General features: G+C 35.1%; 1 protein-coding gene and 1 long non-coding RNA gene across 15 annotated transcripts in view; one reads left to right on the top strand and one right to left on the bottom strand.

The window, feature by feature from the left end:
• LOC139996823 (adhesion G protein-coupled receptor E3) overlaps window positions 1-25,035 on the bottom strand; it is a 76,115-nt gene that overhangs the window by 27,851 nt on the left and 23,229 nt on the right. Inside the window, exon 1 of one of the 6 annotated variants that reach the window (XM_072021347.1) lies at window positions 1,026-1,235. The exons of the other annotated variants lie outside the window; for them this stretch is intronic. Coding sequence (XP_071877448.1) covers window positions 1,026-1,051 — 26 coding nt within the window. The 5' untranslated portion in view covers window positions 1,052-1,235. Of the gene's footprint in view, window positions 1-1,025; window positions 1,236-25,035 lie in introns of those variants that run through there. 6 annotated transcript variants of the gene reach the window in all.
• LOC139996833 (uncharacterized) lies at window positions 2,129-15,298 on the top strand. 9 transcript variants are annotated; one of them, XR_011802386.1, is made up of 7 exons: window positions 2,129-3,134; window positions 4,073-4,485; window positions 4,527-4,784; window positions 4,932-5,072; window positions 5,145-5,207; window positions 14,580-14,714; window positions 15,156-15,264. It is a non-coding gene; the product is annotated as an uncharacterized lncRNA (long non-coding RNA). The 9 variants fall into 9 exon arrangements; XR_011802385.1 differs by lacking the exons at window positions 14,580-14,714; window positions 15,156-15,264 and adding an exon at window positions 6,255-6,334 and having other exon boundaries at window positions 4,527-5,072; XR_011802384.1 differs by lacking the exons at window positions 14,580-14,714; window positions 15,156-15,264 and adding an exon at window positions 5,355-5,472 and having other exon boundaries at window positions 4,527-5,072.

A 25,035-nucleotide genomic window follows, 5' to 3' on the forward strand; every position in this document is an offset into this window, starting at 1 on the left:
TCAATATCCGATACTGAATGCTGAATTGCATTAAGGCCTCGACTATATCGACTGGTCATTTCGGGAATCAAAATTTCGATTAACGAAAACGAATAATATAGAACGGTGAAACAAAGTTACGGCCTATAGCATAAGGTTATCCAAGTTGAGTGTCATCTTTCAACGGTTAGCATTGTAAAACGGTTTCACGTGTCTTCGATTGGTTTTGATTGATTTTATCAGAAGATATGTAACAAATCACTATGGGACACTATGGAGTGCAGCAACGTATGCCAATTGCTGAAGTTCATTATCAAAACTGTATTACCATTTAATAAAAGTTTCATTTCACCAAGAACAGACATCAATTGACCAACAAAATTGTGTGATTTAATTTTTGTGTGACTTATTTTTAGGGGGATTTTTGGAAAGGAAGTCAATAGCCCAGGGACGATTGAAAATGAAAATGAAGTAAACCTTATGTTAAAATAAACAAACCAGACAAATTCCAAGTAATTTATGTTTTATTTATATCCCATTTATTCTTAAGAAATGTGTAGACTTTGAAATTTAAAATTTCAACTATGGCAGCTTTAACGTTACATTTCTCGTTTTCTTTCTTTTTCTTTCATTTCTTTTCGTTTCTTTTGTTCTCATTTTCTGTGAAATCTGATAGTCCTTTTTAACTGTCCAACTTTTTGTCTGCTCGGAATTGCACCGACAAAGGATGAAAAGAATTTATGAAAATCCGTAGAAATTCAGAGGACCTGCCCATCTTAATCCTCTGTCGCGTTTGAAACAGTCACAATCTTTGTTGTCTCGTTATCATAACCTCTCAGGGCTATACACAGCTCTTTAACAAAACGGTTTGCCGTTAAACCGAAAAGAAAATATGCAATGAAATATGCATAGCACTTTGCACGAGGAAAGAAAAAAGCAGGAAAAGCGAGGTGCAATTACGATTTCTTAAAAATGTAGGGCAGGACTGTCCTTTATCAGGATAGAAGTTTGCTCGGACAATAGAGCCACGTTGAATTCTATCCTACCTTGGTCTCTGTACCCGTCTATTCATCGAGGATACCCACCGTGGTGATTAACAGACACAAAAAACGCGGCGAGCAGGACTAATTTAGTTTTTAGAATGCAACGAATTTCATCACTCCTCTTTCGACTAATCCAACTGTAGCGGCACTCGAGAACAAAACTTTCCAACGGTTTCATCGGTACAAAATATATCACAGAAGCGTCGATATTTCTACGGTCCTTCCGTCAAATATTTCAAAGAAGGTTACATGGCACGGTCGCGGACGTCTAACGAACGCGTGCGTGGTGGGGATATTGGGAGGGGGCGACGAAAACAAACGAATCGGATTAAGAAAACAGTCGAGTTGTAACCGAGAAGCGAGAAAGGTCAGTTGGAATCGAGAATTGTATGAAAACAGTCGAAAGCGAGGATTGTTCATAAATATACTGTTGAATATCGCCGAGTATTTCTTTGACACCCTAAACGAAAAGAGGCGAACGTGTTTGTGTCACATAAAGATATCGTGTCCATAAAATCAAGAGTGTTCGTAATAGCTAACCACAACGCGAAAAGGCGCGCAACGAACGCCACAGACCGCGGAGACACAACCTTTTGTTGACAATTTCTACGAAAAATTCGATGCTCCGCGGTACAAAGCTTTTTTATTGTCTCTCATATAATGATCGCGTAACGCGTAACTCTTTTCTTTTCGTTCGAAAGCTGGACGAGTTGAAAGAATAAAAAATTTATTGAAATTCCAACGATTTGGATTGCAACAGAAGGTAAAAATATGTAACCTGCGTAGATCGTTTTCGATGCAAACGCAATTTCGATTCCAGCAATTTCCCAAGCTATCCAACCTGGATCATAGCCACTGGAAAAATATATTTACCATAAACTACACATCTGCAATGTAGATAAGGGGACAAGCATAGAAAATCTCTCGTTATTTTACAAAATAACCTATCCTTCCTTTATACGATATATGCTAATGACGAAGGATAAAAACTGACAAGTCGATTATGCGAGATGTTCAATCTAAAAAAAAAATTTTTCGTATTAAAAAGTAACCGATCATGTATCAAGGTTAATTTTTACTTGTACCTCTGTTCAAATTTTTCGATCAACGTGGCGTATCTCGTGACGAGGTTTACCATGGTAAAACAGGTTAGGATTTTTTTCATCCGCTTACACGATATACGTATTTTCTAATCCCCTGATCAATCGTTGCAAAGGGAGTTTTTTCGATTGGCGAAGTTGCAAAATGTCCGTCGCTGTATAAACTAATATCGTATCGAATTTCCTAATCGCCTTAAACAACTCTTAAACAATATTATTATTTATCAATATTCTTTTGCCATCTCGTAACCGTTTGATTTCAAATTCGTACAGTAAAGGATTTTCGTCTGCTTGCTTTTGTTCGACAAATAGTGCTATGCTACAAATACCATCTACTTTGAGAAACTTTGATTGTGCGCGAAAAAGGGGAGTAAACGAGAGAAGCAAGAACTCGGTAAGCTGCGTAACGTTTGAAAAGAGCACGTTGGTGAAAAGCTGATTCACAGAAAAGAGCAATCGTAGGTTGCGGAATATCGGGTTTGAGGAAAAAGCTCGACGTTTTCCACTTGTACGTGACCGCGTTGATAAGCGGACAAAGAGTGCAATTAACCATGCATAGTCGGAATAACGATAAGCCCTCGGAAGCAGTTCTCGAAAGAGCCGAAGAAGGTGCGAACGAGCGAACCACGCGAAAGGAACGGTCATAAAGTAACAACGTGACATGACAGTGAAACGCGTAAAAAAGTGGAATAAAGTGACCGTGCTTGCTTGAATTTAGAACGAGTTTAGAACGAGTCGGAAAGCTCGCAGCTATTTATATTTCTCCACTTCTCGGTCCTTGCTGATTTCATCGGATACGTCACAATGCGAATTGTTTCTCTGGCTCACCTTGTCTATCCTCCATTAAGATGATTATTATTATACAATATTATTTTTATATTATCTTATATATTATACGATATTATTATTTAACAACTTACGACTTGTTTGAGATACACGTTACATTTTCATTCTGTAGTCGATTTTACGTAATGTTTACCTTGGTTACGCGATAGTGGCTGTACAAAGCTATGTAAGTACTCACAATTTATATATTTTGGTTCAATTTTTCAGTATGTTTCGGTAAACTGAAACAAAATAAATATGGAGAATTCCTATAAAAATATACACGCATCGAGATACAAACTGAACGAAAATTCGTATATTGTACGAGACGTGAATTTAGGATGACAAAAATGGCGGTTCAATTTGTACGAAAGTATTCTGTTTCTGTTCCAACATATTCGATCGAAAGCGCGCCAACGCAGAAATTACAGAGCTAATCGTGTGAAACCTTGGCACATGGTGTCGTTCCGGAATTGTTACTAATCGTACCACCCGGAAAATTAGAACGGTTCCGCTAATTCACCAAGGAATTCCTCTTCCCAGCGTACCTATACCATCCTTCCCTTCTATAGATACTATAATACTTCGTTCAGTAATTGAATCGCGTGACACGCATCGTTTACGTCTACGGCGAATGAAATTACGGAATACCCTCGATCGTATCAAATAATTGGGTACCGCGTCGGATTGCCAATTTCTCTCTCGGATAATGAATCCTCTTTTTCATCTGCTTTTCGACACTTTGTGCTTTCTCGTTCATAGCTATATCTTATGGGTTCCAAGGTGGCATCTTTTTATTCGAATTATCGATCGAAGCTATCTTTCTCAAAGGAATATTGTGACTAATCGGCTATTTTTCGCATACGTTCTCAATTAGAGTTAAGCATTTTTCAAATTGTTTCGGATGAATATTTATCGAAGATAATTATCCGAATAAATTTATATTAGTCGAATATTTTATCTGAGTAATAATTATTTGTTATTCGTAACAAATTTATTTTTTATATTTATTCGAATAATGATTGCAGAAATATTAGAAAAATAATAGGAATAATTGTTCGTCTCTGTTTAATTCTGTACAGGCATGTACGAATATTAGTACATTTCTTACTATTAATTTGCCAGATGATTAATTAGTCAAGAAACGATAAATTTTCTAATCTGACATTTAAAAAATATTAATTATAAAAGACAATGCTACAACAATTGGACAATGAATCTTGAAAATATACTTGATGCTTTATCCATCCTTCATCTATGCATAATAATGATTTATACATAATATATTAAAGATTCTAAGGGATAAAAGGAAGATAGAAAGAATAATGGAAGAGAAGGACAAAGAAATAAATGGCGAAAGAAACAACACAGATTAAATGATGCAATAAGCACACGATTAGCAAAAGGAATGGCTGATGGAAATAATTTTAAAATAACACAAATTTCTAGCATAGACTCTTAGTACAGTGACAAGTAGTTAATATAGCGTAAGAATAAAGTATGAAAAGATACGTGGGAAAATAGGATAAGAAAGTGTGGTTAAAACAATTGTAACCAACTAGCATTTCTTTGACGGGAGGTCAAAATCAAATAAACTGTTATCATTATTTATTAATTTCATGTATGACATTGTTGAGGTTAAGTGATAGAGGAACGAGTGGATGAATTTGTAATAGAAAAATATATTGAAGTATAAGTACAGGTATAGTGTATGAGGTCAAAACCAAATAAACGGTTATCATTATTTATTAATTTAATGTGTGGTATTGTTGAGGTTAAGTGATAGAGGAACGAGTGGATGAATTTGTAATAGAAAAATATATTGAAATAAGTATAAGTACAGGTATAGTGTATAAGGTCAAAACCAAATAAACGGTTATCATTATTTATTAATTTAATGTATGATATTGTTCAGGTTGACTGAGAAAGGAACGAGTGGATGAATTTGTAATATAAAAATATATTGAAATAAGTATAAGTACAGGTATAGTGTATGAGGTGAAAACCAAATAAATTGTTATCATTATTTATTAATTTAATGTATGATATTGTTCAGGTTGACTGAGAAAGGAACGAGTGGATGAATTTGTAATATAAAAATATATTGAAATAAGTATAAGTACAGGTATAGTGTATGAGGTGAAAATTAAATAAATTGTTGTCATTATTTATTAATTTCATGTATGGTATTGTTGAGGCTAAGTGATAGAGGAACGAGTGGATGAATTTGTAATAGAAAAATATATTGAAATAAGTATAAGTACAGGTATAGTGTATAAGGTCAAAACCAAATAAACGGTTATCATTATTTATTAATTTAATGTATGATATTGTTCAGCTTGACTGAGAAAGGGACGAGTGGATGAATTTGTAATATAAAAATATATTGAAGTAAGTATAAGTACAGGTATAGTGTATGAGGTCAAAACCAAATAAACGGTTATCATTATTTATTAATTTAATGTATGATATTGTTGAGGCTAAGTGATAGAGGAACGAGTGGATGAATTTGTAATAGAAAAATATATTGAAGTAAGTATAAGTACAGGTATAGTGTATGAGGTGAAATCCAAATAAATTGTTATCATTATTTATTAATTTAATGTATGATATTGTTCAGGTTGACTGAGAAAGGAACGAGTGGATGAATTTGTAATATAAAAATATATTGAAGTAAGTAGAAGTACAGGTACAGTATATGAGGTCAAAACCAAATAAACGGTTATCATTATTTATTAATTTAATGTGTGGTATTGTTGAGGTTAAGAGATAGAGGAACGAGTGGATGAATTTGTAATAGAAAAATATATTGAAGTATAAGTACAGGCATAATGTATGAGGTCAAAATCAAATAAATTGTTATCATTATTTATTAATTTAATGTATGATATTGTTCAAGTTGACTGATAAAGTAACGAGTGGATGAATTTGTAATAGAAAAATATATTGAAATAAGTATAGATATAAGTATAGGTATAGTGTATGTTGATCCTCACTCTTTCAGTATTACAATATAATAGAATATGATAGGAAGCACGTTCATATATTTATAGCAAAGGACATTGCCAAAAAGTTAAACTTGTAGCTGTAGCTGAAGGCTACAAGAAACAACAATAGAAATCTACTTCTAGACCTTGTTTCTAGACCTTGCAACCCAAAACAAAATTCATATTCAAGGGCACAATAATATGCACCTCTCCTTATTTAGAATTTGATGCATCATATTGTTGAGGTTAACTGATAGAGGAACGAGTGGATGAATTTGTAATAGAAAAACATATTGAAATAAGTATATGTAAAAGTACAGGTATAGTGTATGAGGTGAAAATCAAATAAATTGTTATCATTATTTATTAATTTAATGTATGATATTGTTGAGGTTGACTGATAGAGGAACGTATTCAAGGGCACAATAATATGACCTCTCCTTATTTAGAATATCTTTTGTTTCACTAAATTCTATCCTCTTTGTAACAGCGGTGTCCGGGTCACGGATATACAAAAGAAAAGGTGTAGGGTTTCTCTGGAAGTAATTACTTCAACAGATATTATCTGAATAAATTCTCATCTGAATAAGTTATTCGATTCAATTTTTATACAGATAAATTCTTACACAAATAATTCCTTATTCGAATAAATATTTATTCAATTGGATATTTATATATTAGTGACGAATAAAATTTTATTTCTTATATTTATTCATTATAGATTATTCGAATAAAATTTTGCATTGTTTTCAATAACGTTATCGAATTCGCGCTCGCTTCACTCATATTGGTTATATTAAAACGTATTTAGCATCTCGTTCTACAATATATAGTTTATGTATGACGACTAATTTGATCGTTTCGATGTTCAAGCGACACTCTCTACTTATAATTGAAGGCTTGAACCGAACGCTCAATAATAACGACTGTGAAACCACTTGTAGCGCGTAGTTTTCGCAACATGGATTTATGCCAGAATAAAATAGAATTCACTGTTGCAACTCGTTATCACGCGAGAAAAAGGCGGATGGATAAAGAAATATGTATTTATACGGTTCGAGGTTTTGCACCATTGAAACATATTTTTCACTCTATTCATCGCGTTTCAAACCCCATACTCGTTTATGTCGATCAAAGGTCTCGTGCACTCGTTTCAACCGTGTCACGCTGAAACAATTTATTGCTTTTATGAAAATAATGAGCACTACCAAGGTACACTTTTAACGCGCGTTTCTTTAAAACCATCGCCCATGTAATTCATTTAGCGCAGTTATATTTTTTTTTCGTAAAAATTCTATTCTTAATCTGCCACAGTTTCGTGCTGCTCTGCTATAATGTTAATGTAGCTACGATGAAATTAAAAAAAAAAGGATCTCCCAGAAAATACTTTAATAATAAAAAAAAAAGAATCATGTGACGAGGTCAATGTTTGGAGAAAAAAAATCATTCCTACCCCGAATGAGAAATAAGTGAATAATATCTTACGCAACAAGAAGGAATTCTATAAATTTACAGAAAATTAAACGCGATAATTGAAAAAATATTTTGAATAAAATTTTTAATCAAATTCGAATAATACGCATGTAACCAATCGCAATTCGTCTCTTTCAATTTTTGAAGATTCTGTTTTACAATTTTATTTGTAATATTTTTCCAAAATTTTGCAAGTATTTCTTTACGCCTTGAAGTTATCTTAAATATATCGATGCGATCCTTAACCTAACCTAAAAAAGTATTTGATAATTCTCGGTCTTTAAAAAAACTCGAGATTTCATTGAAGCTGAGAGTGACGCCTACGATCGTGATTTTAATAAAATCGATCTACCCAAGATTGAAAGAACTAGAATAATCATGGCATTCTGGAATTCTCCGGTTTTCTCTTATATTTTCTGCTGTCGATGCCGTCTTTGCCGGATATTGCGAGTCCACGGTTGGCCAGCCATTGAGGTTGAAGGACGTTCCATGTACATCGAAATGGACAGCTTTTCAAGCAACCAAAACCCTTCACAAATTCCCGACCACCGAAAAGCATACAATTTTTTTTTTTTTTTATCGTTGTGTGCAGTTGAATAAAATCCGTCACGAGTTTCTTCTTTCTGTTGGTTTTAAATGCACCTTGTACAAAACTGAACGAAACTAAGCATACATTATGGAGCAACGTGGAAAAAGAAAAAGGTAACAAAAAAACTAGAACTTGAGCGTGAAGATATTAATATAAGAAAGGATCTCGTAGTTCGTGTCTGAAATGAATTAATAAAGCCAACGTGAAAAATAGCATACAGAGTTTCGAAACTTCAACTTTCCTCTGGCACAGATAACACGGTTAGGTTTCGAGTTTACTCACACATTTTAGGGTTAGTGAAACAAGATATCTTTCCATTTTGAAGTTTCAAATTTCTTTCTCGCTGCAGTATCTTCGTGAAAACAATATCTTCTATTGTTTAGGAATCGATTTGCAATTGATACTGTGGGTAGTTATTTATTTATTTTACTCGAACATTTAATTGTGATGTATTGGGTTAGCAACTAAGTGATTGCGGATTTTGTCAATAGGTGGCATTAACAAAATCCGCAATAGTTATCCATCGATGCCAACCCAATAGTTATCGATCAGATTCCTATAACTTGAGCTTAAAAGCTGCTCTGGAAATTGAAGTATGTCGACAATTCGATCTATGTATACACGTACGATATAAATCGAAAGGCAGAGACGTGGTAAGTTGTTGGACCTGTTCACGACCGACCTGTATCATTCTCAGCCAATATCGCGAAACTTCTCGTATTAACGAGTTCTTCGGTTCCATTCTGCCCCACAAAATTGCCAATAATCGAAGTCGCTCGTTATCGGACTATTTTCTCGTAACTATTTTCCAACGACGAAAAAATTCCTTCTACTTTGAAATTTTCTTTATTACGCTGGTTGTTGATGGAAAAAAAAACGACTAAACCCAAATAATTTGACGTAAACGAGATCGAAGCAGTTTCAAGTTACTAACAACTTGAGAGGAACGAAATGCAATTATTGCTGCGAATCAGACGTAATTTTATCGAGTCACGATGTTTTTTGATACTTTACAAATTCTTAATGGTTGTGGATGCTTCAACGCAAGATTCCGCTCTTTCGCAGATATTATGTTATTGGTTAGCAACTAAGTGATTGCGGATTTTATCATTAGGTGGTATTGACAAAATCTGCAATCAGTTGCCAACCTAATAGTTTTCTTAACTTCTTTCGCGCCTTCACGCCAGTTGGCAGTCGTATTTTTAATAAAATAAATGCGAATAGAATGCTTGCGATAGCGGGAATTTAAATTAAATTTTAATTTAAAAGCAGCTGCGAGTTGAAGGAATTGCAAAATCGCAAATTATCATCGACAGATCTTTCATGCAAGCTTCTACATTCGCCAGCTATTTTCGCTCGTTATCGTCATATTTCTACGCTTCACAAATGTGCGTGTAGCAGCAAAATGGATTTGGTGAAACGGCGCTGAGAACGGAAGTTTGCATTCACATCGCGAAAAGTTTGTTTCGTAACATTGACGCGGGTAAAGGCATGACAATGAGACGTTTCCCCTATAGCTGAATGGTTTCAGCTGCGATTATGAACCATCCTACCAACTTTATTTTCAGCCAGGAAGATGCTCTCATTATCCGATCAATGTGTTTTCCAAAAATTTATATTCATCTCACAGATTTAATTTACTTATAATTCTCAGTGAGAATTGATTGCGAAAAGTTTACCAAATAAAAAAAAAAATCTCACAGATACCATCATACATATTTACGCAATTACTTTTGAATATCGAATGCAAAAACGCGGATCTATAATATTCCCCAATTTTGTTAATATTATTAAAATAATTTTATTAATATTTATAAAATTATCTATTTTTTCTGACGTATATAAGAAATAGTACTAATACATAAGTACATACATGTAGTATCGTGAACGGAAGGCCTAAGAAATATCGGATGAGCCATAAACAATGTCGCGAGAAAACCGAAGTGTCGACAGCCCCATCTATGTATCGTCGATCCTCCAATCGAATAGTTACGCGGAAAGAAGGCCTACGTGACCCTAACTACGAACGGTTGCGAAATACGTGCGTGGTGGGGGTGTGAGAAAAAACAAAGAAATGCTAAGGGAGAAAGACGAAATAACAATCAGTGTGAATTGCGAAGTCAGAGAGTGTGAATTGCGTTGTCGAGAGAGTGTTGCTAGTGTCACTTAAAATTCGTGATAAAAAAGGAAGAGCTGAGCAATAGTTTAACTTGACTGTTCTTTAATATTTTTATATGCTTTTATTCACTAAAGTGATTAAGTACAATGTTACAATGAAGTAGCGAAGTTACAAAGTACCCAAGACTAATCTCGTGATCAAATGCTTGTAGTTTTTATATGTTGAGTTTGTAGGAACTGAGGGGCAAGGGGAGGATCCTGAGTGCCCTATGTAATAGGGAAAATTTACTGTTGGGCCATGTGCAAAAGTCAGGTAGTGTGGAATGGTGTAGATTTGGGTATGGTCGCTGTCACATACCCTCTCCTTAGATTGTTTTTGGTTCTCTAAAGCTAACGTTTCTTCCTGCTGCTGTTGATCCTCGTTCTCGTCTTGTTCCGATTTGATTTACTCGTGGAAATGGTAGGTTTCTTTGGTTGGTTAATTGAAAATTTTGATATTGCGGTGCAACGTGTCCCAATTTACCACATTTGAAACATTTTACTTGTCACTCAGTAAATGGTACACGTTCCGTTTTAAAAAATGGTGAAACATTTTTGTTCATTGGATTATTACGCGTGGCAGGTAATGGCGGTCGCTTGCCTGCATCGGTCTGTTACCGAGTCCGTTTATACGTTGCTTTTGGTCGAGTATCTGTCCTTTCCCATTCCTTTCGTTTTTCTCGTAGGTATCTTTCAATGTCAACGGCTTTCTTCTCTGTTTTGTTCAATGAACATAGTTCACTTGCTATCAGTATGCATCCTATATCGCTTCGAAGCCCTTTTACATAAATTCGACTTATTTTTTTCATGGTGGCTTCAATCATTATTCGTCGTGTAATTGGTTGTGGATTTTCACTAGTTATTGCATACGTAAGTTTATTAAATATGCGGCGGAACCGGATATTGAAATTTTGAACAGATTCGTAGCGCCCTTGTTTCAAATCGCGTAATTGTTCTTCGTATACGTCAGATGTTACTGTAGCTGTTACGTTGGATCTCAAAGCATTCTGTAAGTCTGCATAATTTTCAATAGGTACGTTCCGAATACATTGCGCAGCTCTACCAACTATTTTATCGATTTTAATGATTTTCAATAACAAATCTTTTTGTGAACAACACTTTCGCATAGCACGTACTTCTTTTATGAAATCTTCCACTCCAACATCATCGTCACCGTTTAAAATTGGAATGCATCTTATTGCGTCTTTCGCTGATAACATAGTTTGCTGTCGTGGTTCATTGTCTTGGAATTCGTCGTCGTTATCGCTTTCAGGCTCAAATATCGTTTCGGGTGCGCTCTCTACACATACACGTTTCTTGTTTCTCGACTTCGCGGTTTCTTTCGTGGTGTTAGTTACAGATTTAGAATCTTTGGTTGTAATTGTTTCCTTACTTTCGATGCCTAACTTCAACTCGGCAACTGTTTCTCTTAGCAGTTCGATTTCTTCAGCGAGGCGACGGTTCTCCTCACTTGCTAGTTTAGTTAGTATATGGATTTGTTGTTGAATTTCGGCGGTAGTTCTCGCGTAAATTTCGTTCTGTTCCTGTACCGCGGCTAGCACTTGTTTTAGACTAATTTCGCTGTCGTTACTTGTTGATGCTTTAGACATTTTTTTTTTTTTTTTTTTTTAATTGCTACTTCGTCTGAGTCTTGACTGTAAAAGCTAGAATGTCTAGTTCTATATTGAACGAAATAATCAAGCTTTACCTAGAAATGGAATTTCCGCAGAATGCCCGTTATCAAGTTATAGGCTTTAGATTCGTAGATTGTGAGTTCGTCGTTGAGGATGACCCGCAGCCCAAGTTGAATCCTTTTCCACGTAGGTAGGATGTCTTGTTTTCCAAACGAGCACTTTTCACAATATTGGCAGGATCGCCAAAATGTCACATAAAATTCGTGATAAAAAAGGAAGATTATTCATCAAAATGATGAAGTACAATATTACAATGAAGTAGCGAAGTTACAAAGTATTAAAACATTTGTTCAAGTCACGACCACAGCTGTACCACAGACTAGTCTCGTGGTCGAATGCTTGCTGGTTTTATATGTCGAGTTTGTAGGAGTTGAGGGGCAAGAAGGGGAGGACCCTGAGTGCCCTACACAATGGGAAAGATTTGGTGCTGGGCCATGTGCAAAGGTAAGGTAAAAGTTCAGTGTAGTGTGGAATGGCATGGATTTGGTCACACTAGCGTTGTCGAGAGAGTGTAGTCCGCATGGGAGAGAGTGTTGGAACCGTGGTGACGAGAGTTGTAAATTAACTATTTAGTTGTCTTAATTATAGCACGTTATTATATTTAGATCACGTTAAATAACCATTGATTGTTTCCTGTTTAATCAATTCCTGTTTAATCCATTTTAAATAAGCTAATAAATAAAGATCCTACATACATATCAATATCGAAGCGTTTTTTTTTTTTTTTTTTTTTTTTGTTATTTGCGTTGTTCGCTAAACCGAGTTGCTCGACTTTAGACGTATCATACAGCAAAGAAAACGACAATTTTTACACATCACCTTCTCTTAATTCGTTGCTCTATCAAATTACAGAAATGGAAATTACACGAGAATTAGATTTGCAAGTTGACGGTAGCGCTATAGATAGTAACGATAAAGGGAATTTAATTTTAATAATGGAAGAAAAAGCGGTACGAAATTACCGTACGCGACAATTAACATTACATACTAACATAATAATGGATTTTATTGTTAACCAGATCTACTAAGTTGGCGACTAAGTGATTCCGGATTTTGTCAATGCCACCTATTGACAAAATCCGCAATCACTTAGTTGCTAACCTAATATATCTCGACGTTGTTATATTTGTATTTCAGCTTTTTCACGAAATAAGTTGCCGACAATAACAGAACACAGTGGCATAGTCGGAAAATTACGCGGCGGATTGGAGGATCTTGGGATTAATTAAGGTCAGGAGGCAGTCAGTTTAACGATTCGCTTGAATGGGGCCAGATATCGAGTGCTTTCAAGAGTATACCGGTAAAATCTTAGAGCAAGTTTCGATCGATCGAAGAGAGTTACTAGTAATCATATATGGCTGAGTACATTCTCGTGTTATCTTCTTTCGCCATGAGCTTATTTTGATAGATCAGCCAACTAGCAAACTGTGTGTTTCAAACGAAACGAGAAGGGGGACAAAGAATGGAGAAAATATTCGTTCGGTGAATTTATCACGCGTGCATCTATATATCTATATATATATGTATTACAGCAGAGATTATTCTTTCAATTTTCTAGGAATATCAATTTCATACGTAAACATACATGTAAACATGCATACCGATTGCTAGTATACACAGTGTTAAATTTTAGTCCGATAATAAATAACAACGAGCCATTCCGTAATATTTGTTTTAGAATCCTATTTTCTCGCAAATTAAGAAGATTATTTTTACCTTTTAATGTTAACCTCTTGGCATAGGATGACGAAAATCGTGCGTCGATTCTGTTTTATTTAAAATGTTCTTTCATCTGCATTACATAACTATTTATAACGCTTATGTGCTGTATTCTAAGTTGCCTAATTCAACAAAGCAATCGATTGTAAATTTTCAATTTGTTCAGGTTAACTGATAGAAAAAGAGAAAAAGAGTGGATGAATTTGTAATATAAAAATATATTGAAATAAGTATAAGTACAGGTATAGTATATGAGGTGAAAATCAAATAAATTGTTATCATTATTTATTAATTTAATGTATGATATTGTTCAAGTTGACTGATAAAGTAACGAGTGGATGAATTTGTAATATAAAAATATATTGAAATAAGTATAAGTACAGGTATAGTGTATGAGGTCAAAACCAAATAAACGGTTATCATTATTTATTAATTTAATGTATGATATTGTTCAAGTTGACTGATAAAGTAACGAGTGGATGAATTTGTAATAGAAAAATATATTGAAATAAGTATAGATATAAGTATAGGTATAGTTTATGCTGATGCAGATCCTCACTCTTTCAGTGTTACAATAGAATAGAATATGATATAGAATACGTTCATATATTTATAGTAAAGGATATTACCAAAAAGTTAACCTTGCAGCTCTAGCTGAAGGCTACAAGAAACAGCAATAGAAATTTGCTTATAGCTCTTTTGTTTCTAGACCTTGTAACCCAAAACAAAATTTATGTTCAAGGGCACAATAATATGCACCTCTCCTTATTTAGAATTTTATGCATCATATTGTTGAGGTTAACTGATAAAGGAACGAGTGGATGAATTTGTAATAGAAAAACATATTGAAATAAGTATATGTACAAGTACAGATATAGTATATGAGGTGAAAATCAAATAAATTGTTATCATTATTTATTAATTTAATGTATGATATTGTTCAAGTTGACTGATAAAGTAACGAGTGGATGAATTTGTAATATAAAAATATATTGAAGTAAGTATAAGTACAGGTATAGTGTATGAGGTCAAAACCAAATAAACGGTTATCATTATTTATTAATTTAATGTGTGGTATTGTTGAGGTTAAGTGATAGAGGAACGAGTGGATGAATTTGTAATAGAAAAACATATTGAAATAAGTATAAGTACAGGTATAGTGTATAAGGTCAAAACCAAATAAACGGTTATCATTATTTATTAATTTAATGTATGATATTGTTCAGCTTGACTGAGAAAGGGACGAGTGGATGAATTTGTAATATAAAAATATATTGAAGTAAGTATAAGTACAGGTATAGTGTACGAGGTCAAAACCAAATAAACGGTTATCATTATTTATTAATTTAATGTATGGTATTGTTGAGGTTAACTGATAGAGGAACGAGTGGATGAATTTGTAATAGAAAAACATATTGAAATAAGTATATGTACAAGTACAGGTATACTGTATGAAGTGAAAATCAAATAAATTGTTATCATTATTTATTAATTTCATGTATGGTATTGTTGAGGTTAACTGATAGAGGAACGAGTGGATGAATTTTTAATAGAAAAATATATTGAAATAAGTATATGTATAAGTACAGATATAGTATATGAGGTGAAAATCAAATAAATTGTTATCATTATTTATTAATTTCATGTATGGTATTGTTGAGGTTAAGTGATAGAAGAACGAGTGGATGAATTTGTAATAGAAAAATATATTGAAATAAATATATGTACAAGTACAGGTATAGTGTATGAGGTAAAAATTAAATAAATTGTTATTATTATTTATTAATTTTATATATGATATTGTTGAGATTGACTGATAGAGGAACGTATTCAAGGGCACAATAATATGACCTCTCCTTATTGAGAATATCTTTTGTTCACTAAATTCTATTCTCTTCGTAACAGCGGTCTCCAGGTCACGGGTATACAAAAGGAAAAGTGTAGTGTTTCTTGAAATAATTACTACAACATGATTGAATATCACAGAATATATTCTACACAATTTGTCTCTTCCTAATTATTCGACACGCGGTAGACCGTCGCGAAGTGAATGGCCAACTCGGCTACAGGCAAAACATTGGGTACATTTTCCTGACCATGTACCTTCGACTAATAAAAAGGAAAATCCTGCAGAGATGCCATGTGTGCTTTAAAAAATAGTATAAGAAGCGAAACAACTTGGCAGTGTAAAAAATGTTTAGTTCTTCAACATATTCCAAAATGTTTTAAAACGTATCATATTTCATAGAATTATTCGTTTATTATTTTATAATGTTACTTAACTACTATATATCAACCTGATTAAATATTATACAGCGATGTAAATTTTGAAATAAAATATCCTGTTCCTAAACTTGCATTATAACTGTTCAGTTGTGCTAAATTAAATAGTATTCTTCGGACACATGAAATTCCATTTTACTTGTATGTCAAGGGGTTAATATATTAACGTTAATATATAATGTTTAACATATTTAACTCTACCGAACAACACTTGATAAAAGAAGTCATTAACGTCTAAAGATCCTGTGTCAACGGAAGATACAAATCAGCAGAGACTCATATTCTTGTGCCTTGGAACACCAACGTTGCTTTGATTCGCTAGGTTTGAAGGTAAACAAACTCCGGGCAAAATATTATCGCCGTTATTTCTAACCATCAACCGGAGTCACATTCAAACTTTTCATAACACCATCGGTCGATACAAATAGACAAACGTGCCCTCTAGGACGTTCAGTATAGCGAGTGACAGTCGAATAGCGAGCGTAGAGTTGGATAGTAACATCGAGCGAGCGACGATTATGTCACGTAATATAAAAAAGAAATTTAAGAAAAAAAAGAAACTTTATTTTTTTTGTTGTTTGCAATACACTTCCGAGCTCTAGGCGTGACTGTTCAAGACTGACTTGGATGATTTTAGGAGTATAAAAATTCTTTTATTCGTGGAAGTGGGAAAAGGCTTCGATCATATATTTCTGAGAACGGATAGAGTGGCCGAATGTTATCCCGATGGTCACTCATGTTACAGCGCTTGGAATCTCGCTATCTTATCGCTTTGTTTAGTCGGATTTCGTCTGTGACATTTCATCTGTCACAATTACAACCAACATACACTATCCTTGTACTTGTATTTAAAGTAATTTTAATATACACTGATCATTACAATTTGACCAACACGTATAATAAACCACCTCAATCCTAGTGATCATTAATGCAGACGCGAAGAAAAATGAAAAAAAAGTGGAATAGCTTTGATGCAAAGTAAGCGAATATAGTGAACAATTTGTCATGTTTCACGACGATGCATACGATGCATACGTCGATTTGAATTGGCATATGTTATTTTGCATGTAGTATACAAAATGCTCGATTATGCACGGTGTTTCAGAACTTTTGCACGCTTGAAAATATGAAAATTTCAAGGTACGTATAACTTGCGCCGAGCGAAACTGTCGTAAATCTTGCAGCTAACCATTATTTTAGCCCAATTTCCATAAAAAATACTTATCTCGCGGCGACCTTCTGTCGCTCCCGCTTTAGTTCTGCCGCTCACGTACGTATGTATATATTATATATGCGAATAATCATTAAGGAAAGTAAAATATGCCAAGCTAAAAAGCGCTTAAACGCTGGCGTTGAGTTTTAATGAGAAAATCTCGTGAAAAATGAGAACTGTCTTTTGCAAGAATCGTGTCGTAAATATCCGCCCGGCGATGCTCTACGGTGTTCTTCCGCTCTCATTAATGTTGGAGGAACTCCGTGCAACTTGCGATTTTCAGTTGACATACAGAGACGCGAGTGAATGTTCAAAGTCTTTGAGCAGCTTCGTTCGACGTTTGCTTCGCCAACTAGATACACGCGATCGTAAAAATCTGGATGAACGCTATCGATTTAGCAAGTAACCTGTTTCTCCAATTTCTGTCAACTACCTCAGGCTGGTCGCTTAACTTACCTCGATTAAAAGTTTTTCGAGGAAAAATTTCCCAATTACATAAGATGGAAATAAAAAAAAAAAAAATAATCGAAATGCGTGTTTTCTTTCGTCTTCGTTTCGGGAAATACATATTCGATGATCAAATCGTCACGATGACATAATTCTTCGACATTGTGCGCGTTGAAGCAGAGGAAAGGGAAAGTTGGAAATAAAATTATGCGAAAAGCGTAGAAAATTTTACGAGAATATTTCAAGCTGTGGCCTGGATTCCCAAAACGTTTTCGATAAGATTTAGGGTGCTTTTCAAGCAAAATTTAACATCGAGGAGAAAGGCAAGCGAGTGTTTTTCTTCTACCGTATTTATCATGGCTATGGAAAATCGATAGAAAAGAAGAATAACCTATTATCCTTGACCCATGATCGATCGGAATTCGCATAGATGAAAATTAAACGAGTTCGATACGCAGTACATTATCACTGTGACATGATGAAACAACGAAGAAGGCCGTTATCGATCTTTCCGTGAAAGGTCAGCGAATTCCTTCTTCGTCTACGAACAGACATCAAAATTTCCCCCAACGCAACATCTATTTGTCATCGGCAGAGCTTATACCAACCATATGCTTCGCCGTTTCAACATTAAATTCTCATTACGATCTAGTTGATTCGCGTTCTACAACTACACGAATAACGCACGATAGTTACGTTACCGTCGGTAAACGATGATGGTTATTAAGCGCAAAAGGCAATATAGAAGACGTCAAAACTATCCTTCCTCGTCCTTTTGTATTATTCATCTTGTACATAATTCAATGAAAATAGAGAACTTTCCTTCACACGGCGTGGTCTTCCACGCACGTGAATTATTTAACTTTTTTACATGAATAAACAAACACATCGTGAAAATATCTACTAATTTACTGAACGTGGCAGATTAATTGTTGGAATATATGCAGCGAATGACGTGAAGTTGCAGACGTGAGATGTGGAATATTATGCAAATTAAGTGCGAGACAACCAATCCGTATCAATGTACGTAGATATATATGGCAAAACTAAATGATTGCAGATTTTGTCACTAGCTGGTATTGAACCTGAATACCGAATGTTTGTAACTTGAGGCGCTAACCACTGCGCTATCGTCGTCCAATGCTAGTTAATATCTAGTGGCGGTATTTGTTGTCGAGTGCCGCCACATATGCATATTATCCGATGTAAATGAGAACGAGTATCGTTTAATAATACCGGTAATTTGTATGCTGGCTTCGATGATCGCGTATCATCTTTCGTGATTTCAAATTATAGCATTGATAACTCGATAATGCTCGATACATCGAACGGATTGTGTTACTTTTCAAAGTTTCGGAGAAACTCGAAACTGATTGTCTCGAGCGCCTCTTACGGAAAAGGAAGAAACGAAAGAAGAAAGAAGAGCAGTGTCATACGAGAATAACTGTAACTGGAAAACGACGTCAAAGGGGAAGGAAGTTCTGCGAATTATTTTCTCTTTTTTTTTTATTTTTGTACGTCGGATCCACTCGCGAGGTGGTACAGGCTCGCTGATGCGTAGCTTATACATTTCAGTAAGCTGGAAAACCGCGAGAAAATGATCAGTTAAATTTAAAGGAAAACTCAACTTTTGTATGTTTTCGTTAGAACGATAACGTTAAAAACAACTGGTTTTGGGAAACGTTCGACGAAAGTGACGGAGAAGAATAATTGAAACGGTCGTTGGAGAACGTGCTCCAAATGTTTCGAATAAATATTGAACGAAAAAAGTATTTCATTTGCACAGAACGTATCTTTCGATATACAATCGGTAGCGGATTTATCAAAGTTTAGCTATTGACACGGTTTTTTTAACGATCCACTGTACGCGAGAATAACTAAACAGAAAAAAGCATTGTAAACGGAAGTGAAATAAAACTACAAATATGTGTACGTGTCTCGTACGCGGAATATAAATCCGACGCATGAAAACCGCGACAGTTGTCCAAACGTTAGGCGATCAATCTCTACTAACACATTTGTACCGATAAGAAATAACGAGCGATCGTAATCTCTCAAGTTCTTAGACTGTATATCTCGTAAATAAACGCGACTAAAAACAAGAAACATTTTCTTTGAGCAAACTTGTTGGATCGCACTTGACAGCAACCAATTCTAAACATTCGTTTATTATAGAAAGAATGCAATACTTCCAAGTACTGAAGCTTTTATCGAAAAAATTGATCTACCATATTCTAGACACGTTAGCCTACAAAAAACGTCTTTCAAGGATAAAACGTATCTGTTGAGAATTGTGGATCCTAATCGCCGAAATAAATGTATAGGAACACTTAGATTACATTTAAAATTAATATCAAAGTAGTTTCAGACTTATTTGATATGTGATTGACAAGATATTCGTCGATACACATTTACGCGCGTCTTAGCGCTCTCTTTGTCTCGCCATCTTTTATATCACACCACCAATGGAACAGTTGCATTCATCTGTTTTACGAGCGCTGTGCACTCATACTCGTATATGTGTGTCACTACTACGCGGCTAATCTAGTGTAGTACACAAAATTACACATATCTCAATAATAACTTTAAAATCTGAGATTTTTCATATAAACGAAAACGAACAAAATTTCTAACACAATAAAACGAAATATTTGGTTGGCAACTAAATGATTACGGATTTTGTCATTAGGTAGTATTGGCAAAATCCGCAATCACTTTATTACGTCGCGCCAGATGGTCCGTGCGACGTCCTTCATGGTCTGGCCGCCAAGGCCTACACATTGTTACATTGACTCGCAATAAACCTAAGGAACCACCATAAACTGAATCTTTTTTGCTTAACCTCTATTCATATAAATATTTATAAATTTATAAATATTTAAAATATTTTCGTCTAGCGAAATAGCAAGTTTTTCCCATGAACAAGGACACCCATGAGCCACATCTGTAGAAAACTTTCTCCTCATATTTTTACTTATTAACGTTGGCTATAACCAATGGACATCGCGGCCTTAATAGTACGAGACGGGTCTACTACTGTTCTTCCAATCTTCATATAGTGAAGTTAAGGGTCTTATCCTTAAAGCAGTCATCTACTGTTCTTTCCATCTCGACGTAGTCAACTCAAGAAGTCAGTCAACTCTTGGTCCAATAACAGGATATCGTTATCACTACAATCTACGCGACATCAAGTTAATATTATATATTTAAACGACGTAATATCAAGTGTTATAAGTTATTAAAAATATGTATATTATAGAATTGTTGATTACGGTTTTATTACACAACAAATACCCCTATTATCCCACAAGAAATAAGGGGATCGACCTGTTCGTGGTATCGATTGTTATAATCGTAACGGGAATTTACGACTCCCGTTGACGCGCTTCAGCGCGATCGCGTCTCCCCGCGACTGGGCGAAAATACACACTTAGTTACCAACCCAATAGTCACAGCGACAGAAGGAACCAACTTCGCTCCAACTTTTCAAATATTCCTTTTTAAGATTCATAACTGTTGAGAATTGTGGATCTTAACCGTCGAAATAAACGTATAGAAACACTTAAATTACACTTAGAATTAATATCAAAATAGTTTCAAACTTATTTGATATGTGATTGACAAGATATTCGTCGATACATATTTGCGCACGTCTCAGCGCTCTCTTTGTCTCGCCATCTTCTATACCACACTACCAACGGAACAGTTGTTTTCATCTGTTTTACAAGACGCTGTGCACGCACATACTTCTATACGCTCATACTCATATATGTGTGTCACTACACGCGGCTAATCTAGTGTAACACACAAAATTACACATATCTCAATAGTATAATAGTAATTGGAAGAACAAACAATTGCTCGGTTGTATAATTAATTGCTTCTTACTCGCAGATATAACGTAGAGACGTGCCATTTGAAGGAATATTCGAAAAGTAAATGAAAGTAAATTTATCGTTCTCATGCAATGCAAATAGATACATAAGTATGTGTATGTAAGCGAAACACGCGATTGCTTTGTATCAGAGATACATATGTACATCGATGTATTGGGTTGGTAACTAAGTGATTGCGGATTTTGTCATTATCACCTAATGATAAAATCCACAATCACATAGTTGCCAACCCAATATCTTAAGGAATTGAATAGATCTACGAGAGGGATGGCCTTGCGATTAAATTCACAATTCAGATGTTTTATGAAGGGGCGCGAAGGATATAAAAGGACTTGAGAAAATGGAAAGAGAACGAGACACAGAAACTAGTAAGATATTCCGTGGCATTTTGAATCATTTTATTAGAAGAGGCACAGCTAGGAAATAAGGTTGGCGAGAGTGCAATCTTATATGCTATTTCGAATATGCAATGCAACTCTCGTGCCGTACATTTTCCATCGTATGCAGAATGCAGAATGCAATATGCAGTATGCAGGCAATTTTCGCGGTGAAATTCCCAAGCTTATTGCTACAAAATACTTATCGCGCAAAAACTTATCGCGGTAGTTCCGTAAATTTTCACATCAAAAGAAACGGATAAAATGGATGTTAAAATACCGACAACAACTTTCGACATTGTGAGCCACCAGCTAACACCAACTTAAACCTAGCAACGTAACAGCAAAGGAGAATTTAAAAAGGAAGAGTTTGCAAAGAGTTTATAGTATAAAACGACGCATAGAGGTCATTGAGATGCGAGCACCTGCGAGTTTAAAACAAAAGCAGCCAGAGATTAGAAGCAACTCCTGTTTCTCAGGCGAAATTTTCTACGTTACTAGATCCGTGTCAAAAGGCTGCTTAAAGCAAAACAACTTTTGCAACTGTATCAGTGTGTTCATGAAAAGCATTGAAAAGACTGTAAAAACTCGCTTTGATACTTTACGTTGAAAAAAAAGATTAACAAAATATGTGGTCGCTCCACAAGGAGTAATTTGAAACCACGGTGTATAATAGTAGAAAAGGACACCCAATATCGTATGCTCGTCAGCCCAGTCCTTCAAAGGGCGTTTTCGTACAGATATCGATGCATACTAGCTAATTCAATCGGGAAACACTTTACGAGCTGTACAAAGTGTTCTCAGAACGCTACAACACCATCTATTATCTATCAGTGGTTCTTCCATTGTAAATACAATACCTCCATTAAACAATTCTAACATTATGCGAAATATACTTTGGAAAAAAAAAATATATATATATGTCCATATACACAAATAAGTTACTTCTTATTAATATTTGAATCGTATATAATAAGTACGTTCTATGTATAAATATTACATAACGAAATGTGTTTTATATGTGAAAGGAATTACAAGATATAACGGAACAATATAAAAGCAAATAAATAACACAAGGGACCATTAATTTATTGTTTAATTGCGATAAATACCGCAAGCAATCGAATGCAATATCGTGCCAATGTCAATACGATTAAGAACCACTGGTCTACATAGGAGCTGCGTCGAACTGAACATAAAGAAGCAGAGAGAGAGAGAGAGAGAGAGAGAGAGAGAGAGAGAGAGAGAGAGAGAGAGAGAGAGAGAGAGAGAGAGAGAGAGAGAGAGAGAGAGAGAGAGAGAGAGAGAGAGAGAGAGAGAGAGAGAGAGAGAGAGAGAGAGAGAGAGACAGACAGACAGACAGACAGACAGACAGACAGACAGACAGACAGACAGACAGACAGACAGACAGACAGACAGACAGACAGACAGACAGACAGACAGACAGACAGACAGACAGAGAAAGAGAGAGAGAGAGAGAGAACGCGATCGATAACAAGTCAATGGCAAGTACAGTTTTCCTTTGGGAAATCAAAGTCGAAACTTAGGGAAGCCCGATTTATTAGTTTTTTAAGGCACAACGCAACGGTTTATGTTTCCTTACCGATTTATTGAGCTGACAACTACGTGATTGCGGATTTTGTCAATGGGTGGTAGTTGCTAGAGTGTGAAACACGATAGCCTTGTAAAAATCAAAATATGACGATTCTAAATTCAAATAGAATATTACGCTGCTGATCAAAAGTTTGTCGTTTTTAGTGTTACAAAGCCATAAATCAGCAATAGAAAAACCAAGGGGGTCTAACGAACGTTCCGCAGGCCATCGAAACAACAACGTAGAGAGCGTCCAGTGTGAGAAAACAGTAACAGCGTGGCCATCTTGGACTTGGGCCCCAGCGACACCCCCTCCATAAGAGCCAAACCCATAGTATATAAACAATCCTAAAATCTGCTCCCGACATTCTCTATTCTAACACTCTGAACAGAAGACTAAAAAGAAAACATTTCACTGACCTGGTTAAAGAAATAAAATAGACAAACTGGAAGATATCCCGCTGGGGGTAGCCATCCACATGTTATTTAGCAATTAAGTTAGAAAAATTTACCAAATATCCAGCTGGACGAATTGTAAAGTACAAATTTAATAATAATAAAGAAAACACTGAACCGTCACTCTGTTGGATTCGTATAATAAATTTTACTACTAAATATATCTAAAGTTCAATTCTTTACCTTATTTGTGAAACATTTGAACTGCCACGTGAGATCACCGGTGATCTGTCAATTTCGTAATTTCTTGTGCCTCCTACGAAGAATTCTTCTCCGATATCAACTATTTCTGCGTACAGCGTCTATCTCAGCTCAGTAGAGAAAGATAATTCACCATTCTACGAGAGTAATACTTCGGTAATACTTTCTTCGGTAATACTTCCCTCCTGTGGTGAAATTTCGAAACAGAAATAATGCTACGTTTGAAGAAGCATTCTACTACGGGGAGAGAGAAGAAAATTTGATCAACCAATGAGAATCTTAATTTACCAAAGAGAGGGAAAGTTGCTAGTAATAAAAAAATGAGGCGAAGGAGCCAGAAAAGAATTACAGCAAGAAAGTATAATATCAGGACAAAGATTGAAATATTTCCTTAGTAGGAATATAAATATCGAGATATGTATAATTTTGCGTGCTAGACTAGATTGACCGCGTAGTAGCGACACACGTATGTGAATACGAGTGTGTGGAAGTACGTGTGTGCGCGGCGTCTAGAAAAACAGATGAATGTAAGTGTACCGTTGGCAGTGTGGTATGGAAGATGGCGAAACAAAGAGAGTGCTGAGACGCGTGCAAATGTGTATCGACGAATATCTTGTCAATCACATATCAAATAAGTCTGAAACTATTTTAATATGAATTCTAATTGTAACTTTAATGTTCCTTTACTTTTATTTCGGCAATTAAGATCCACAGCTCTCAACAATAAATATATACTATGAACAAATTCTAAGGTATCCTCGAATGAAAGTCATCTTGAAATATATAAGATGTCCTAAGCTAGAATTCTAAGAATGGTAATTTTAGACAGATAAAATTGAAATATAAGCTGCCCAATATATACATTTGTGACGTGACCGTTGTATCATATACATCATAGGTACACGTACGTATGCTCAGAGAGATCCAGAGGTGGTCTCAGTTTTATTTAGGGCCAACTGTCACCGCTCCTTCGAGATCTCTTTTTGAACGTCAACAGCGGTTA

This window comes from Bombus fervidus, chromosome 19 (assembly GCF_041682495.2).
Source record: "Bombus fervidus isolate BK054 chromosome 19, iyBomFerv1, whole genome shotgun sequence".
NCBI lineage: Eukaryota > Metazoa > Arthropoda > Insecta > Hymenoptera > Apidae > Bombus > Bombus fervidus.